At 38.4% G+C, this 15,567-nt stretch overlaps 1 protein-coding gene across 1 annotated transcript in view; it reads right to left on the bottom strand.

Moving 5' to 3' along the window:
* The window catches only part of ACVR1C (activin A receptor type 1C), a 62,947-nt gene that overhangs the window by 21,019 nt on the left and 26,361 nt on the right, over positions 1-15,567 (bottom strand). The window contains exons 3-6 of the mRNA XM_052655012.1: positions 9,584-9,814; positions 6,858-7,025; positions 5,419-5,575; positions 159-283 (exon numbers count right to left, since the gene is read on the bottom strand). Coding sequence (XP_052510972.1) covers positions 159-283; positions 5,419-5,575; positions 6,858-7,025; positions 9,584-9,814 — 681 coding nt within the window. The remainder of the gene's footprint in view (positions 1-158; positions 284-5,418; positions 5,576-6,857; positions 7,026-9,583; positions 9,815-15,567) is intronic.

Here is a 15,567-nt window from a genome sequence, read left to right as displayed (position 1 = left end):
AACTTAAAATCTCCATTCTGTTCAAGATACTCCATTTTTACCGTTGGAAAGATATCACCAAAAGATAATCTTTTAAATATTTAGAAATAATTTGATATAGTGCATTGAATTCAAGCACCAAGGAAAGGCAGACACAAAGAGTATTTCCAAAATCTTACCTCCAACTGAGCACCTCCGGGCTATTTCCCAGTAAACCAGACCAACAGAATAGATGTCAGCTCGTTTGAAGGACTCAAAGATATTCACATTTATTGTATCATCAAGCATTTCAGGGGCCATATACCTTCAAAAACATGCATATTTCAGATTCCATCTATGATTTTATAGCAGTCTGGTAAAGCACAATCTTAATTAATCCTGATATATAAGTTAAGGCAGTTTACATCAAATTTACAGGTTGATCTGAGCCACTATAAGAGAATAAAATTAAATAATACTGTTATCAAAAGATAATTTTAAAAACTTTAAAAATAGAACTAGAGGTCATCCTAGCGTTAAAACATGTGGGTCAGGAGCCAAATACTTGGAAAGCACCTAACAGAAAAGATGGGACTCAAGTTCCACCAGCAGTTTATAGCCAAGAAAGCTCTTTGAGGTCAAGGAGTATATTTTATTCATCATGCTGGGCCTGGTACACAGTGCTCAGAATTATTCCACAAATACCTGCTCTGAATAAACAATTTTATTATATTGGCTTGGCCAATGAACTTTTTGGCCAACTGAGTACACTGGCTTCGAAACATATATTCATATTACATATTGGCACCAAGATAATTCAGGATGTTTAAATAGAATTATATCGAATTCTACAATCCATGGGACCTGGCTGAGCCAAGCTGTCCTAGGGAGGTTTTGAGGATTTCTCAGAATAGTGATGTGAGGATGCAACACTCGTCCCAATCTTAAGTTTTCAATTCTCTGAAGGAATCAGTATCCAAGGCTCCCCTGAAGTACAGGTTAAAGCTTGCTTTTTAAAGGGAAAAGAGGAGAGATCTCTTAGGGTTTGCCCAGTCTGAATAAACCATCCTGAAGTGTTTCTGGGGACCATTAAAGTCTCCCAGGAAACCAAGTGAAGGACTCAGCCTGGAATCTCAAATATGGCTTGGACACTAACTATACCAGCTTAGAAATTCTCTACTCTCAAGGGCTTTTAACTCCAGGAAAGTGTTTTGGTTGTTTCTGATTTCAAGGTCAATAAACCTGGAATTCTACTACATAGCACAGATCCTGAAATTCAAATGAAAGGAAATGGAAGTATGCTGGCCATATGGCTACAGTCTGGCTATAAGAGGAAAACACCATAAATTCCATTACTAATGGGTCTGTCCTGACATATGTGTGGTATGCTCTGTTTATATCCTGTTTGTTCGTAACTTTCAGAGATTCCGTTCCTTGGAAGTGGGACCTGTGTCCAAACTCATAGTATCTTAATACAAATCAACTTGGGAGACTTGAGGATAAGTACAACCACAAGATAAGTATCAGTTCAGTTCAGTCGCTCAGTCGTGTCCGACTCTTTGCAACCCCATGAACGCAGCACGCCAGGCCTCCCTGTCCATCATCAGCTCCCGGAGTTCACTCAGATTCATGTCCATCGAGTCCGTGATGCCATCCAGCCATCTCATCCTCTGTCGTCTCCTTCTCCTCCTGCCCCCAATCCCTCCCAGCATCAGAGTCTTTTCCAATGAGTCAACTCTTCACATGAGGTGGCCAAAGTACTGGAGCTTCAGCTTCAGCATCATTCCTTCCAAAGAAATCCCAGGGCTGATCTTCAGAATGGACTGGTTGGATTTTCTTGCAGTTCAAGGGACTCTCAAGAGTCTTCTCCAACATCACATTTCAAAAGCATCAATTCTTCGGTGCTCAGCCTTCTTCACAGTCCAACTCTCACATCCATACATGACCACTGGAAAAACCATAGCCTTGACTAGACGGACCTTTGTTGGCAAAGTAATGTCTCTGCTTTTGAATATGCTATCTAGGTTGGTCATAACTTTTCTTCCAAGGAGTAAGCATCTTTTAATTTCATGGCTGCAGTCACCATCTGCAGTGATTTTGGAGCCCCCCAAAATAAAGTCTGACACTGTTTTTACTGTTTCCCCATCTATTTCCCATGAAGTGATGGGACCGGATGCCATGATCTTCGTTTTCTGAATGTTAAGCTTTAAGCCAACTTTTTCGCTCTCCTCTTTCATTTTCATCAAGAGGCTTATTAGCTCCTCTTCACTTTCTGCCATAAGGGTGGTGTCATCTGCATATCTGAGTTTATTGATATTTCTCCCCGCAATCTTGACTCCAGGTTGTGTTTCTTCCAGTCCAGCGTTTCTCATGATGTACTCTGCATATATATTATATAATATTTTTAAGTATTGAGAGGATATAATCAGTTCAGTTCAGTTCAGTCGCTCAGTTGTGTCCCACTCTTTGAGACCCCATGAATCGCAGCATGCCAGGCCTCCCTGTCCATCACCAACTCCCGGAGTTCACTCAGACTCCCGTCCATCGAGTCAGTGATGCCATCCAGCCATCTCATCCTCTGTCGTCCCCTTCTCCTCCTGCCCCCAATTCCTCCCAGCATCACAGTCTTTTCCAATGAGTCAACTCTTCGCATGAGGTGGCCAGAGTACTGGAGCTTCAGCTTCAGCATCATTCCTTCCAAAGAAATCCCAGGGCTGATCTCCTTCAGAATGGACTGGTTGGATCTCCTTGCAGTCCAAGGGACTCTCAAGAGTCTTCTGCAACACCACAGTTCAAAAGCATCAATTCTTCGGCACTCAGCTTTCTTCACAGTCCAACTCTCACATCCATACATGACTACTGGAAAAACCATAGCCTTGACTAGACGGACCTTTGTTGGCAAAGTCATATCTCTGCTTTTGAATATACTATCTAGCTTGGTCATAACTTTTCTTCCAAGGAGTAAGCGTCTTTTAATTTCATGGCTGCAATCACCATATACAGTGATTTTGGAGCCCCCCAAAATAAAGTCTGACACTGTTTCTACCGTTTCCCCATCTATTTCCCATTAAGTGATGGGACCAGATGCCATGATCTTCATTTTCTGAATGTTGAGCTTTAAGCCAACTTTCTCACTCTCCTCTTTCACTTTCATCAAGAGGCTTTTTAGTTCCTTTTCACTTTCTGCCATAAGGGTGGTGTCATCTGCATACCTGAGGTTATTGATATTTCTCCCAGCAATCTTGATTCCAGCTGGTGCTTCTTCCAGCCCAACGTTTCTCATGATGTATTCTGCATATAAGTTAAATAAGCAGAGTGACAATATACAGCCTTGATGTACTCCTTTTCCTATTTGGAACCAGTCTGTTGTTTCACGTCCAGTTCTAATTGTTGCTTCCTGACCTGCATACAGGTTTCTCAAGAGGCAGGTCAAGTGGTCTGGTATTCCCATCTCTTTCAGAATTTTCCACAGTGTATTATGATCCACACAGTCAAAGGCTTTGGCATAGTCAATAAAATAGAAATAGATGTTTTTCTGGAACTCTCTTGCTTTTTCTGTTGGCAATTAGATCGCTGGTTCCTCTGCCTTTTCTAAACCCATCCTGAACATCTGGAAGTTCATGGTTCATGTATTGCTGAAGCCTGGCTTGGAGAATTTTGAGCATTACTTTACTAGCGTGTGAGATGAGTGCAACTGTGCGGTAGTTTGAGCATTCTTTTCTTTGTCATTGCCTTTCTTCAGGATTGGAATGAAAACTGACCTTTTCTAGTCCTGTGGCCACTGCTGAGTTTTCCAAATTTGCTGGCATATTGAGTGCAGCACTTTCACAGCATCATCTTTCAGGATTTGAAATAGCTCCACTGGAATTCCATCACCTCCACTGCTGCTGCTGCTACTGCTGCTAAGTTGCTTCAGTCGTGTCCGACTCTGTGCGATCCCATAGATGGCAACCCACTAGGCTCCTTGGTCCATGGGATTTTCCAGGCAAGAGTACTGGAGTGGGGTGCCATTGCCTTCTCCGATTAGCTTTGTTCATAGTGATGCTTTCTAAGGCCCACTTGACTTCACATTCCAGGATGTCTGGCTCTAGGTGAGTGATCACACCATCGTGATTATCTGGGTCATGAAGATCTTTTTTGTACAGTTCTTCTTTGTATTCTTGCCACCTCTTCTTAATATCTGCTCTTTCTGTTAGGTCCATACCATTTCTGTCCTTTATTGAGACCATCTTAGCATGAAATGTTCCCTTGGTATCTCTAATTTTCTTGAAGAGATCTCTAGTCTTTCCCATTCTGTTGTTTTCCTCTATTTCTTTGCATTGATTGCTGAAGAAGGCTTTCTTATCTCTTCTTGCTATTCTTTGGAACTCTGCATTCAGATGCTTGTATCTTTCCTTTTCTCCTTTGCTTTTCACTTCTCTTCTTGTCACAACTATTTGTAAGGCCTCCCCAGACAGGCATTTTGCTTTTTTGCATTTCTTTTCCATGGGGATGGTCTTGATCCCTGTCTCCTGTACATGTCATGTACCTCAGTCCATAATTCATCAGGCACTCTATCTATCTGATCTAGTCCCTTAAATCTATTTCTCACTTCCACTGTATAATCATAAGGGATTTGATTTAGGTCATACCTGAATGGTCCAGTGGTTTTCCCTACGTTCTTCAATTTAAGCCTGAATTTGGCAATAAGGAGTTCATAATCTGAGCCACAGTCAGCTCCTGGTCTTGTTTTTGCTGACTGTATAGAGCTTCTCCATCTTTGGCTGCAAAGAATATAGTCAATCTGATTTCGGTGTTGACCATCTGGTGATGTCCATGTGTAGAGTCTTCTCTTGTGTTGTTGGAAGAGGGTGTTTGCTATATAATAGCACATATATATATTCATTGTAAGAGTCCCTTACTTATCTGTATATTGATTCTATATCTATTGTTTAGAGTCTGAATATATACAACTAGCCTTGAATTTCAGATCATTTATGAAATATGGAGACTTTGGAGGAGCTATACCTTGCTGATGTGGTTTTTTTTCCCTCCTGTCTGTAAGAAAATATATTCTCAGATGTGGCACACTAAAAGTAATATATCACCATCAATTCCATCATTCCTCTATACTGATTCCCCACCCAAATAGCTACTTTCTGTATGGTTAAATGCCAACTCTCCTTGCTTTATAGCCATTGTGCCACTGATTTCTCAGTGAACCAGAGAAGAATTCTTGCTTTCTTAGGCCTAATGATGTTGTATATGCTGCCCTCCTCTCTAAACACATATCCCAGGCATTCATGTTTATGGGACAGTCATAAGTCTTGGAGTAGGAAATGGCAACCTATTCCAGTATTCTTGCCTGGGAAATGCCATGGACAAAGGAGCCTGGTGGGCTACAGTGCATGATGTAGCATAGAATCGAACACAACTTAGCAACTAAACAACAACATATGCTTCCAAAGCATGTTGTCTTACCTTTTGGTTCCTACTTTAGGGTTCTGAGGTATGTCAATAGTGTTCAGTATTGAATCATGCTTCACAGCCAACCCTAAGTCTGCTATGGCACAAGTTTCACATTTTTTCACTAAGATATTCTTTGATTTTATATCTCGATGAGCGATAGCAGGTTTACCTGTGAAGCATAAGATAGATATAGTCACTTTTTCCATTACTGAAGACTGAATCTCTCCAAATGGATTCATTTTGAAAGACTTGGCTCAGATGTTACCTTCTAAGAAAGGTCTTCCCTGACCCCTAATCAACACCCCAATTCACCCTTATCAGACTACCCTCGTTTTGCCTTCTTCATAGCTTTTATCACTGAGTTATCTTATTTATATATAGACATTATTTGTCATTCCCAAGTAGACTGTAGGCTACATAAGACAGTGGTTATGTCTTACTCATCACCATTCCTCCTTGCTTAGGATACTAGGTGACATTTAGTAACCACTAAGGGAAAGTATTAGCATTGTTACATCCACATAAGAACATAGCAAATATTCTCCTAAAAAACAAGTTTCAAACTTTTATTATCCTAGACCAAAAGCCCTCAAATTTGGCCCAAAGATCCCTGGGGTCCTTGAAGCTCTTTTCCAATGACATATCTGTGTGATGTCACCTTTTCTTTATACACTTTAACCAATAACAACATACTGGGGCAGACTAAATGAAGAACAGGTACGAAAATCCAGATATTAAGGAGATTTGCAAATGTGTAAAACAAAACCATTATTTTAGCTAGATTGGGTTTTATATTATAAAATTATGTTTTAAAACTGTTGTTTTAATATTAATTATTAATTATTGTACTTTAAGTAAATTAATAAATATTTTTAAATCTCTCAATTTTAGTTTCTAATATAGTAAATATTAACAGATATAACCAACATCCACAAACTTTTGGGTCCTCAGTAATTTTTAAGCATTTAAAGGGATCAAGAATCCAAATCTGGGAAGCACTACAGTGACAAGAACAACTTTCTAGAGCCAACTGTCTATTAACTCAATAAATAGATGAGACAGTGTATATTATTTGGCTTTCAAATACAAGATATAGAAGTATTTTTAAGATCACCTTACCCTTCCCAATTTTTTAAAAACAGTTCAATTATTTGTAACCTCTGAGAATGGAGCATTTGCTACCAAAGCAAGATCTCTCAGATACATATGCTAAATGGTGACAATAGAGCCACTAGGAATAAAAATATTATTATGGCTAGTATACAAAATGGTGAGTATGTAGGCAAGAGTTGGCTATATCATACCAAAACCTTCAGCTTTATAAAGTACTTTTAGTGTTTCTTTACATTTGATAACTTTTTGTAATAAACTAAAACCCAGCTGAACACTAAAATACAACTTAGTGCTTCTATCCTCTTATTCAAGGAGAAAAAAAAATAGAAACTACGTACCTTGTGTACCAACAATCTCCATGTGAAGGTGGGCCAGACCACTAGCTATTGATAGTGCCAGCTTGATCATTCCAGCCACTGTCACTACGTTTCTATTCAAATAGTCATATAAGGAACCCTGTTCATGATATTCAGAGACAAGCCAAAGCTGAGTCCAAGTTCCATTATCTAACAGAAAAATTATTTTGTTGCTGTAAGTTTATGTTAAGAAAGAAGCCAAAAGCTTTTAACCAATGTCAGCATTTAAAGTACATCTGTATTGTTAACAAAGCAAAGTTAATTACTTCAAGGATAATACAGTCTGAGTTAGTAGAATGACAATTTTCAATGAATTCCTATTGATAGAGTAGAACACGTTACATGTACCCACCATCACCATAGGACTTTGTGAGGCACTGATTCCAACAACTGAACAATCCTTTCTTATTCCCTCTATATCAATACCTGCTGGTAATAGCAACCACATTATAGGAGAAACTACTGAGAGATGCATTTAGGCTCAGCATTGTGTTATAAATGATTCTTGAGCTTTTAAGAAAGATTGTACCAATAGGAAACAGAAATATAGCAAATTTACACAAAGTATTATTACTATCATAAAAGCTCTACTATTCCAAGCATGTTCATCTTATTCACCTTTAAAATACGAAGTTTACAATTTCCTTCAAAGCTTATATTAAGTACCAATCACAATTACTAGGCCTTTTCAAATAAGTTACCTTATTTAACCAAAAGCTAATCCAGTTTATAAAAGATTTTCACCAGAACACAAATTAGCCTAAAAAATTATCTAGGTGTTAAGACTTCCTTTTAGCTTTCAGAATAAAATGCCTACAATAGCCCTGGGAAATCCTGACCAGTTTTTATACTCAGTGAAAGGAAATGATATTTAATGAACATTTGGTAAAGAGTTTTTCCACCTAGTGCTTTACATACAAGAGCTCCTGGTTATCCAAATGTTTAGTTTCCAAATCCAAGTAGTGATAAAATTTCTGAGGAATTCAAAGATCAACATAACATGATAAATTTTACTATTAAAAAAAAGACTACATATATTAATAAAACTAATCCTTACTCACAACTCTCTCCCTGCTTAACACCAGTGGTTATCTTTGTCCTCTCCTATCAATGTCTTTGTCAGACAGTTGACTAAAAAGTGAAACTGTAAATATTGCAAAAGACACAGAAATGCATGAAGATGAAAGTGATGTTAGAGACAGTTTGGAATCAAAGCCACAGCCAAGGAGGCCATCAACAAAGGTAAACCAGTTAAACTGAATAAGAAACAATCAAGGGTTATCTTTCTTGTGCACATTATTTTATAATCCAATAAATGTAATGATTAAATTAGGTCCATCAGAATAAACAATATAACTACAGTCATTACTACTTTCATAACATTGCAAATTAGGCTAATTAGTAGATAGTTTAGCTAAATGTTACACAGAAAAAGTATAAGTTCTTAACAACTTAATCAGAAATGTTTCATTTTCAATAGTATAGTTAAGAATTTGGAAAGAATCTTTTTTTTAAGATTCTCCCTGGCTTTACTTGGTTTTACTCACCTTCTCTCTGGCAAATCAGAAAGGACAAGGCATCAACAAATGTAACTATGGGCAAAATGTATAACAATAAGCTTCTCTTTGACTATCTAATTAATCATAAATACTTTCATGATCAAGCTTATATTAAATAGAAGTAACCATAGATTTTAAATTTCATAGGTAATGGTAGGTTTCTAATAGCCACAGATAACTTGGTTTTTTAGACAGAGGTTACAATCAATACCTTTCCAAGGTTCTTAATGAGTATTACTGATTTAAATAATAAAATAATTGACTGGATCAAGTTTTGCTCACTTTTGTTCTCTGTTTGTCTTTAAGGGAACTATTTCATAGCCGAATGAGTAAAAGCTATGCAAAAAGAAGAAAGACAGCATAGGTAATACACAGGCTTTATAGTCAGTCCCTGATTACTGGGCATGTGACTACTGAATTATACACCAAAAAAGTGATGATCTGTCTTGTTCCACAAATCTCAGAAAGTTTTATTATTTGGGGTTGTTAATGTTAAACCTCAAGATATAAACCATACCTAAAGTACATTAATTTCACTAAAATTACCTTGCTTGCTACCATTCTAATAAAGTTCATAGAAAACTTGAGTCCTGGAGTTGAATTGTGATGTACAGAGGAAAGTATAGTCCTAACAAAGATGAATATTCACCCATCGTTCATTGGTATTTTTGTATCAATTACCAAAATATTGAAATATTTCTGTCCTGTTTAATTAACAGCTGCTATTCAAAACCTCCAATGGTATTCCTTTGCCCTAGACACCCAAAGCAACTCTGGAAGCCTCAAGATGCCTCCATCTTTTTATGACTCAGCAACTAAAGGGATAAAACCTAGCATGGCAGGGTTCTCCCAGAACCCTGTTACAGTTGAAGTTTCTGTTCTGATTGGTTAGTTCCTGTGCCATACCAGTCATGAAATGTTTTAAATATGAAACTGGCTATAGTGTCATCATGGCTATATATCACTCATCTGCCCTGCTTCCTTGTATATTTATTGCACATTTACCTGCAGAGAAGAGGAAAGCATCTTCTTTTTTCGAAAATGAAATCAGACTTTCATGGAGATTTTACTAAAACAAAGAGATTATTTATTCTCCTCTGATAATAAACATAAGATTTTATTTGCTGAACTCAATTAGGTTGAAAATACCTTTGTTGTCAGCAGCAATGAAACCAAGGATGTTTTCATGTCTCAGCATAACCGTCTGATAAATTTCTGCCTCTCGAAACCATGATCTTTCATCTCTGGAGGAGAATATTTTCACAGCCACATCTTCCCCACACCATCTTCCATGCCAGACCTCACCAAATCTACCTTTTCCTACTATTTCCTGAAGTACAATCGTCCTTGCAATTGTTCTTTGAACCAACAGAGGCAGACCTAACCAAAGAAAGCATGAAATTGATTATTAAAAACAAGTAATTGACAGAAAATAATGGTCATGATGACCATTATTTTTACATAAAAGGCAAACATTTAAGCGCTTTAATAATTTTATTGATTTTGAAGAAATAAGCACCATTATACCAAACTTAAATGTCAAATCATGCTCAAAAAACACTATAGGTTCTTACTATGAATTTCCCTATTCATATTCACAAATAAAAATTTCCTGAACATAGCCTGCCATGGCAGATATGTAACTTTCCAAAACTGTCGGAAATTTCTTTGATTTGCACATTAAAATCAGTCAGTTTACTAAATATATAAAGATTAAGAACTATATGCTGTTATCCTCTTAAATAAAATATATGGTTCCTTGAGTCTTCCCTGGTGGTTCAAGATGGTAAAGCATCTGCCCGCAATGTGGGAGACTCGGGTTCGATCCCTGGGTTGGGAAGATCTCCTGGAGAAGGAAATGGCAACCCACTCCAGTACTCTTGCCTGGAATATCCCATGGATGGAGGAGCCTGGTAGGCTATAGTCCATGGGGTCGCAAAGAGTTGGACATGACTGAGCAACTTCACTTCACTTCAGTACAACTGAGAATGCAGAAGAATTCTTTATAAATTATTTTTTAAAAACAAATTAAAATTAGAAAATGAATCAGATTCAATAATGAAGTGAAGCAATTATGTTACATTGAAAGCAAGGTACAGTCATGGCAAGTATCAAATGGATATTTTCTGTGGAATAAAAGAAAGTCAAAGAAAATATATTCTGAGTGTATTAAAATGTTTAGATTCTTTTGAACCAATAGCTTTATACCTCTAGAATTCTAAAGATGTAACATAAAATGCAGAAGAATTTGTAAAAATATTTAATATATTATTACTTAGAGAAAAAGAAAGAGAAAATGTCTGATAATAGAAAAAATTTTAAATACAGTACAGAGATTAAGGCCACAGATAAGAAAGATGGATTCCAATTTTAGCTGAACCAATGGTAATTATGAACAAGTTATTGAACTTCTCTAAGCTTTGAACTGTGGTATTGGAGAAGACTCTTAAGAGTCCCTTGGACTGCAAGGAGATCTAACCAGTCCATCCTAAAGGAGATCAGCCCTGGGTATTCATTGGAAGGATTGATGCTGAAGCTGAAACTCCAATACTTTGGCCACCTCATGTGAAGAGTCGACTCATTGGAAAAGACTCTGATGCTGGGAGGGATCGGGGGCAGGAGGAGAAGGGGACGACAGAGGATGAGATGGCTGGGTGGCATCACCGACTCGATGGACGTGAGTTTGAGTGAACTCCGGGAGATGGTGATGGACAGGGAGGCCTGGCGTGCTGTGATTCATGGGGTTGCAAAGAGTCGGACACGACTGAGCAACTGAACTGAACTGAAGCTTCAGCTTCCTTACCTGCTAAACTGCAATAATATTACCTCTCTCAAAGGAACACTGTGAGAATTCATCAGCATATCGAGCACCCAGCATGGTACCTGGCATATTACATGCTCCATAATGGTTTGCCCTTAACATTAAGTCTAAGGAGAGGTTGTTGTTGTTTAGTCACCAAGTCACTCTCAATTCTTTTGTGACCCCATGGATTATAGCTCACCAGGCTTCTCTGTCCATGGGATTTCTCAGGCAAGAACACTGGAGTGGGTTGCTGTTTCCTTCTAGGGGATCTTCCTGACTCAGGGATTAAACCTGCATCTCCCGCATTAGCAGGCAGATTCTTTACCACTGAGCTACCAGTGAAGTCCAAGGAAGGATTACTTAGAGTCAAAAATAACGATGTTGTTTATAGAGATATTTCTTAATGACATAGGAAAATACTTTTGCTATAATAAAAACAACACTTTGTTAAATGAAAAAATACTTTTGCTAACGAAAAGCAGCAAATTCTATCCATCTAAATAAGTGTATCTAGCTATTCAAAATACGTCTAGGAAAAAGACTAAAAAGAATATATGCTAGATTTATGATGGGTATTTCTATTTAGTGGGAATTGGGTGAAGTAAATTGTGAGATTCTTCTTTCTAATGCTGTACATTTTCTTGATTTCCCCAAATGTTTATTACTTTTATAATTAGAAAATAACTGAAGAGGTCACAGTATAATTTATTCAGAAGAGTGATGTTTAATGATCATTGTACTCTGGTGGCTGGGAAACCCTGATAGCATCAATCCTGTAAGCTCCTGTAGGCTTTACCTCCACTCCTGAAATGAGCCACAATTTGTTCAAATGTTCTTTTCTTCGTGAGAACCACCCACTATGACTAAATAAGCACAGACTATAAGTCTGCTATTATACGTCTCAACAATTAGCCACAGAGCCCCACAGCCAGAAGCTTCTTCTGCCATCACCTGGTTCAATGTTATCATTTTACAGATGAGAAAATTGGGCCTGCAGGGTAATCAAAAACTTGCCCAGGAATAACTGGAAGGCAGACACACAACTAAAACACTGGCTTTCAATCCAAATTCTTGCTCTCTCACCATTTCAATGGATATGACTACAATCCTTGCCTACTGGAAACATTTCTAGCAGCAAACTTTCCAGGCTATTTTTGTAAGCTATCGTCAGTTTTACCACCTGACACATAACGAAAGTTGTATGAACAATTATTAACCCAAATTACAATTTCGATATCTCTCCTCCCTCCCCTTATTTTGCATGCACAAATTCAAAAAAGCATAACCATGACCAATCACTACCTATGAAAACACAACAATGACAACTGGCTAGAAAACTACATAAGTCAATATTTTCAAATTGCAAACTTATTAGGCACATGATCAATACTCCAGACCAGGAACAAAGTAGGATATCATCTAAGGTAATCAGCACAGCAATTAAGTTGAGAGAGTAAAATTCAATGAAAGTTGCTCCAGGATCTTTGAAAGCAACCACTGAAAATAATCTGAGTAAGTGTTACACTCTTAGAGATTTCCTTTGCAGACACAGGGACTTTGGTTTTCCCTGCAAATCGAAGATCCCCTGGAGGAGGGCATGGCAATCCACTCCAGTATTGCACCTAGAGAACCCTATGGACAGAGGAGCTTAATGGGCTACAGTCCATGGGGTCCAAAGAGTCGGACATAACCGAAGCGACTTAGCATGCAGCACGTAGAAACTGAGGCCTGTCTGATAGAAACATCATCATTTATCAGGAGTGTAATATCACAACAGAAACCAGCAACCTACCCAAGCCTCTTTGAAACCACCTGAGACACCATCATCTCTCAAAGACAATGCAGTCAAACCTCAGTCAGTTCTCCTCTCTTGCAGGCATTGTATTGCTTTGAAATTTGTCCCTGACCAGGTTGGGATATGCTTCACAATTTTTATCTCTCAATACCTGACAAAGTTGCTTCTTGTTTAAAGTCACTGGCCAGGGAAGAGAAGCAGAAGGAAAGGAAAATGCCTGATTTCCTTCTGATCGGTGAGCTTTTGTGACAGAAGCCTTGCTACACATGGATATATTCTCCCTGGTGATCCAAGGCAACATAGCCATCCATTCCTGTTATCCACTGGTTACTGCCAAACATATGCCACTGGCTTTGGAGAAAAATCTCTAGAACGCTTTTAAGTTGATCATTTGAAAAATCATCCATGTCTGGGTACATTTACAGCTTTCTTTTAAGAAAGAACTTAGAATAATCTAAAGAGAGGGTCCAGCAATTAGTTAAGTCTAGATTTAGGTTTCCAGATGAACAAAAATACCAAAAAAAACTTAATTTCTGATTTTATGCCCTGGCTCATGAATACTTTCTTAAACTAGATACTAAGCTTCCAGTTATAAAATCTCCATTATTTTTATTAGAAAGGGAAATCCTTGATCATCTTAAACATATTCAAGAAGTAGTTCCAGGGCTTCCCTGTTGGTTCAGTGGCAAAGGATCTGCCTGCCAATGCAGGAGACACAGGTTCAATCCCTAGTCCAGGAAGATGCTACTTGCCAAAGAGAAACTAAGTATATGAGCCACATCTATTGAGCCTATGCTCTAGAGCCCAGAACCTGCAACTACAGAACCTACATGCTGCAAGTACATGTGCACCCTAGAGACTGCGCTCCGCCAGAAGAGAAGCTACAGCAATGAGAAGCCCACACCACAGCTAAGAAAAGCCCTCACAGAAACAAAAACCCACTACAACCATATGTAGGAAAATAAACAAATTATTTTAAAAATGGGAGTAACTCCAAAACATATATTTCTGCTTTACATCTTCATATGAACTGAAATGTTTTGGTGGGGATGAAATAGATGGCTATTTAATCACTTAAACATTTCAGAAATTATACAAGATTTCAAGGAAGTTGGCACAAATCAGAGCTTTCTGGGCCGATATTCTGAACCTAGAACATCTCCAGGGCTCAAGAAATTAAGGTCCAGTGACCCCCAGAATGTAACACTCAAGGAAGAAAGAGTATTAAATCCTAACAGGTTTTACTTTTAAAGAAAAGGTGACTTTAGGGGAAATGCTTTCAGTTTTTCACCATTGAGGGTAATGTTCATCATAGCACTCTTTATAATAGCCAGGACATGGAAGCAACCTAGATGCTCATCAGCAGATGAATGGATAAGAAAGCTGTGGTACATATACACAATGGAGTATTACTCAGCCATTGAAAAGAATACATTTGAATCAGTTCTAATGAGGTGGATGAAACTGGAGCCTATTATACAGAATGAAGCAAGCCAGAAACAAAAACACCAGTACAGTATACTAACACATATATATGGAATTTAGAAAGATGGTAACGATAACCTTGTATGCAAGAGAGCAAAAGAGACACAGGTGTATAGAACAGTCTTTTGGACTCTGTGGGAGAGGGAGAGGGTGGGATGATTTTGGAAAATGGCATTGAAACATGTATAATATCATATAAGAAATGAATCGCCAGTCCAGGTTCGATGCAAGATACAGGATGCTTGGGGCTGGTGCACTGGGATGACCCAGAGGGATAGTACAGGGAGGGAAGGTGGGAGCGGGGGTCAGGATGGGGAATACATGTACACCCGTGGTGGATTCATATTGATGTATGGCAAAACCAATACAATATTGTAAAGTAAAATAATAATAAATAAACAATAAATGGTTAAAATAAAGAAAGAAAGAAAGAAAAGAAAAAGTGCCATCTTTCTATACAGCAACATAATTTGGATTTCTTTCACAAGCTTCACAGTTTGGCGATATTCTTTTCAATATTCCTCCTTTGAAAACATGTCTCCTGATTTGTGTGGTGGTGTAAACACTGAGGCTTTGGTCAGTCAGCAAGCGATCATGCCCCCAGAGCCAGGAAACTACTTGGGCTTTCTGGATGGTGTAATTAGGTCTCTCTTCTGATAAACACTTCTGAGTCCAAAGCTGCTTTGTGTTAAATATGGATGCCCATACAGAAGCTACCCACTCCTCTGTCATCTGCCCTTGTTAATTGTGCCTGCCTGGATGCTCCTAAAGGCCATGGGCAAGGGAGGTTTTCAAAATTTGTTTGGGGTAATCATCCTTAATGATCTTTCCAAAGCAGGAATGACTGAAATGGGTCACTGAGGCTCACCCTAGTTCATGTTTCTGCAGCACCATGTGCTGAAATATACATGTGTTGGGACCTAACAAACGCCATGATAGGCTTCAGGGACTAAGGTAGGACTCACGGGAAAGGCTGAGTCATTGCCCAGTGAGGTCATCCCCGCGGATGCCAGGACTTGTCTAATGAGCATACTCCCCGTAACCTGGTTT

The sequence above is a fragment of the Budorcas taxicolor genome, chromosome 2, assembly GCF_023091745.1.
Source record: "Budorcas taxicolor isolate Tak-1 chromosome 2, Takin1.1, whole genome shotgun sequence".
NCBI lineage: Eukaryota > Metazoa > Chordata > Mammalia > Artiodactyla > Bovidae > Budorcas > Budorcas taxicolor.
Note: the sequence above shows the minus strand (reverse complement) of the source record. Positions and strands in the feature narration are given on the sequence as shown.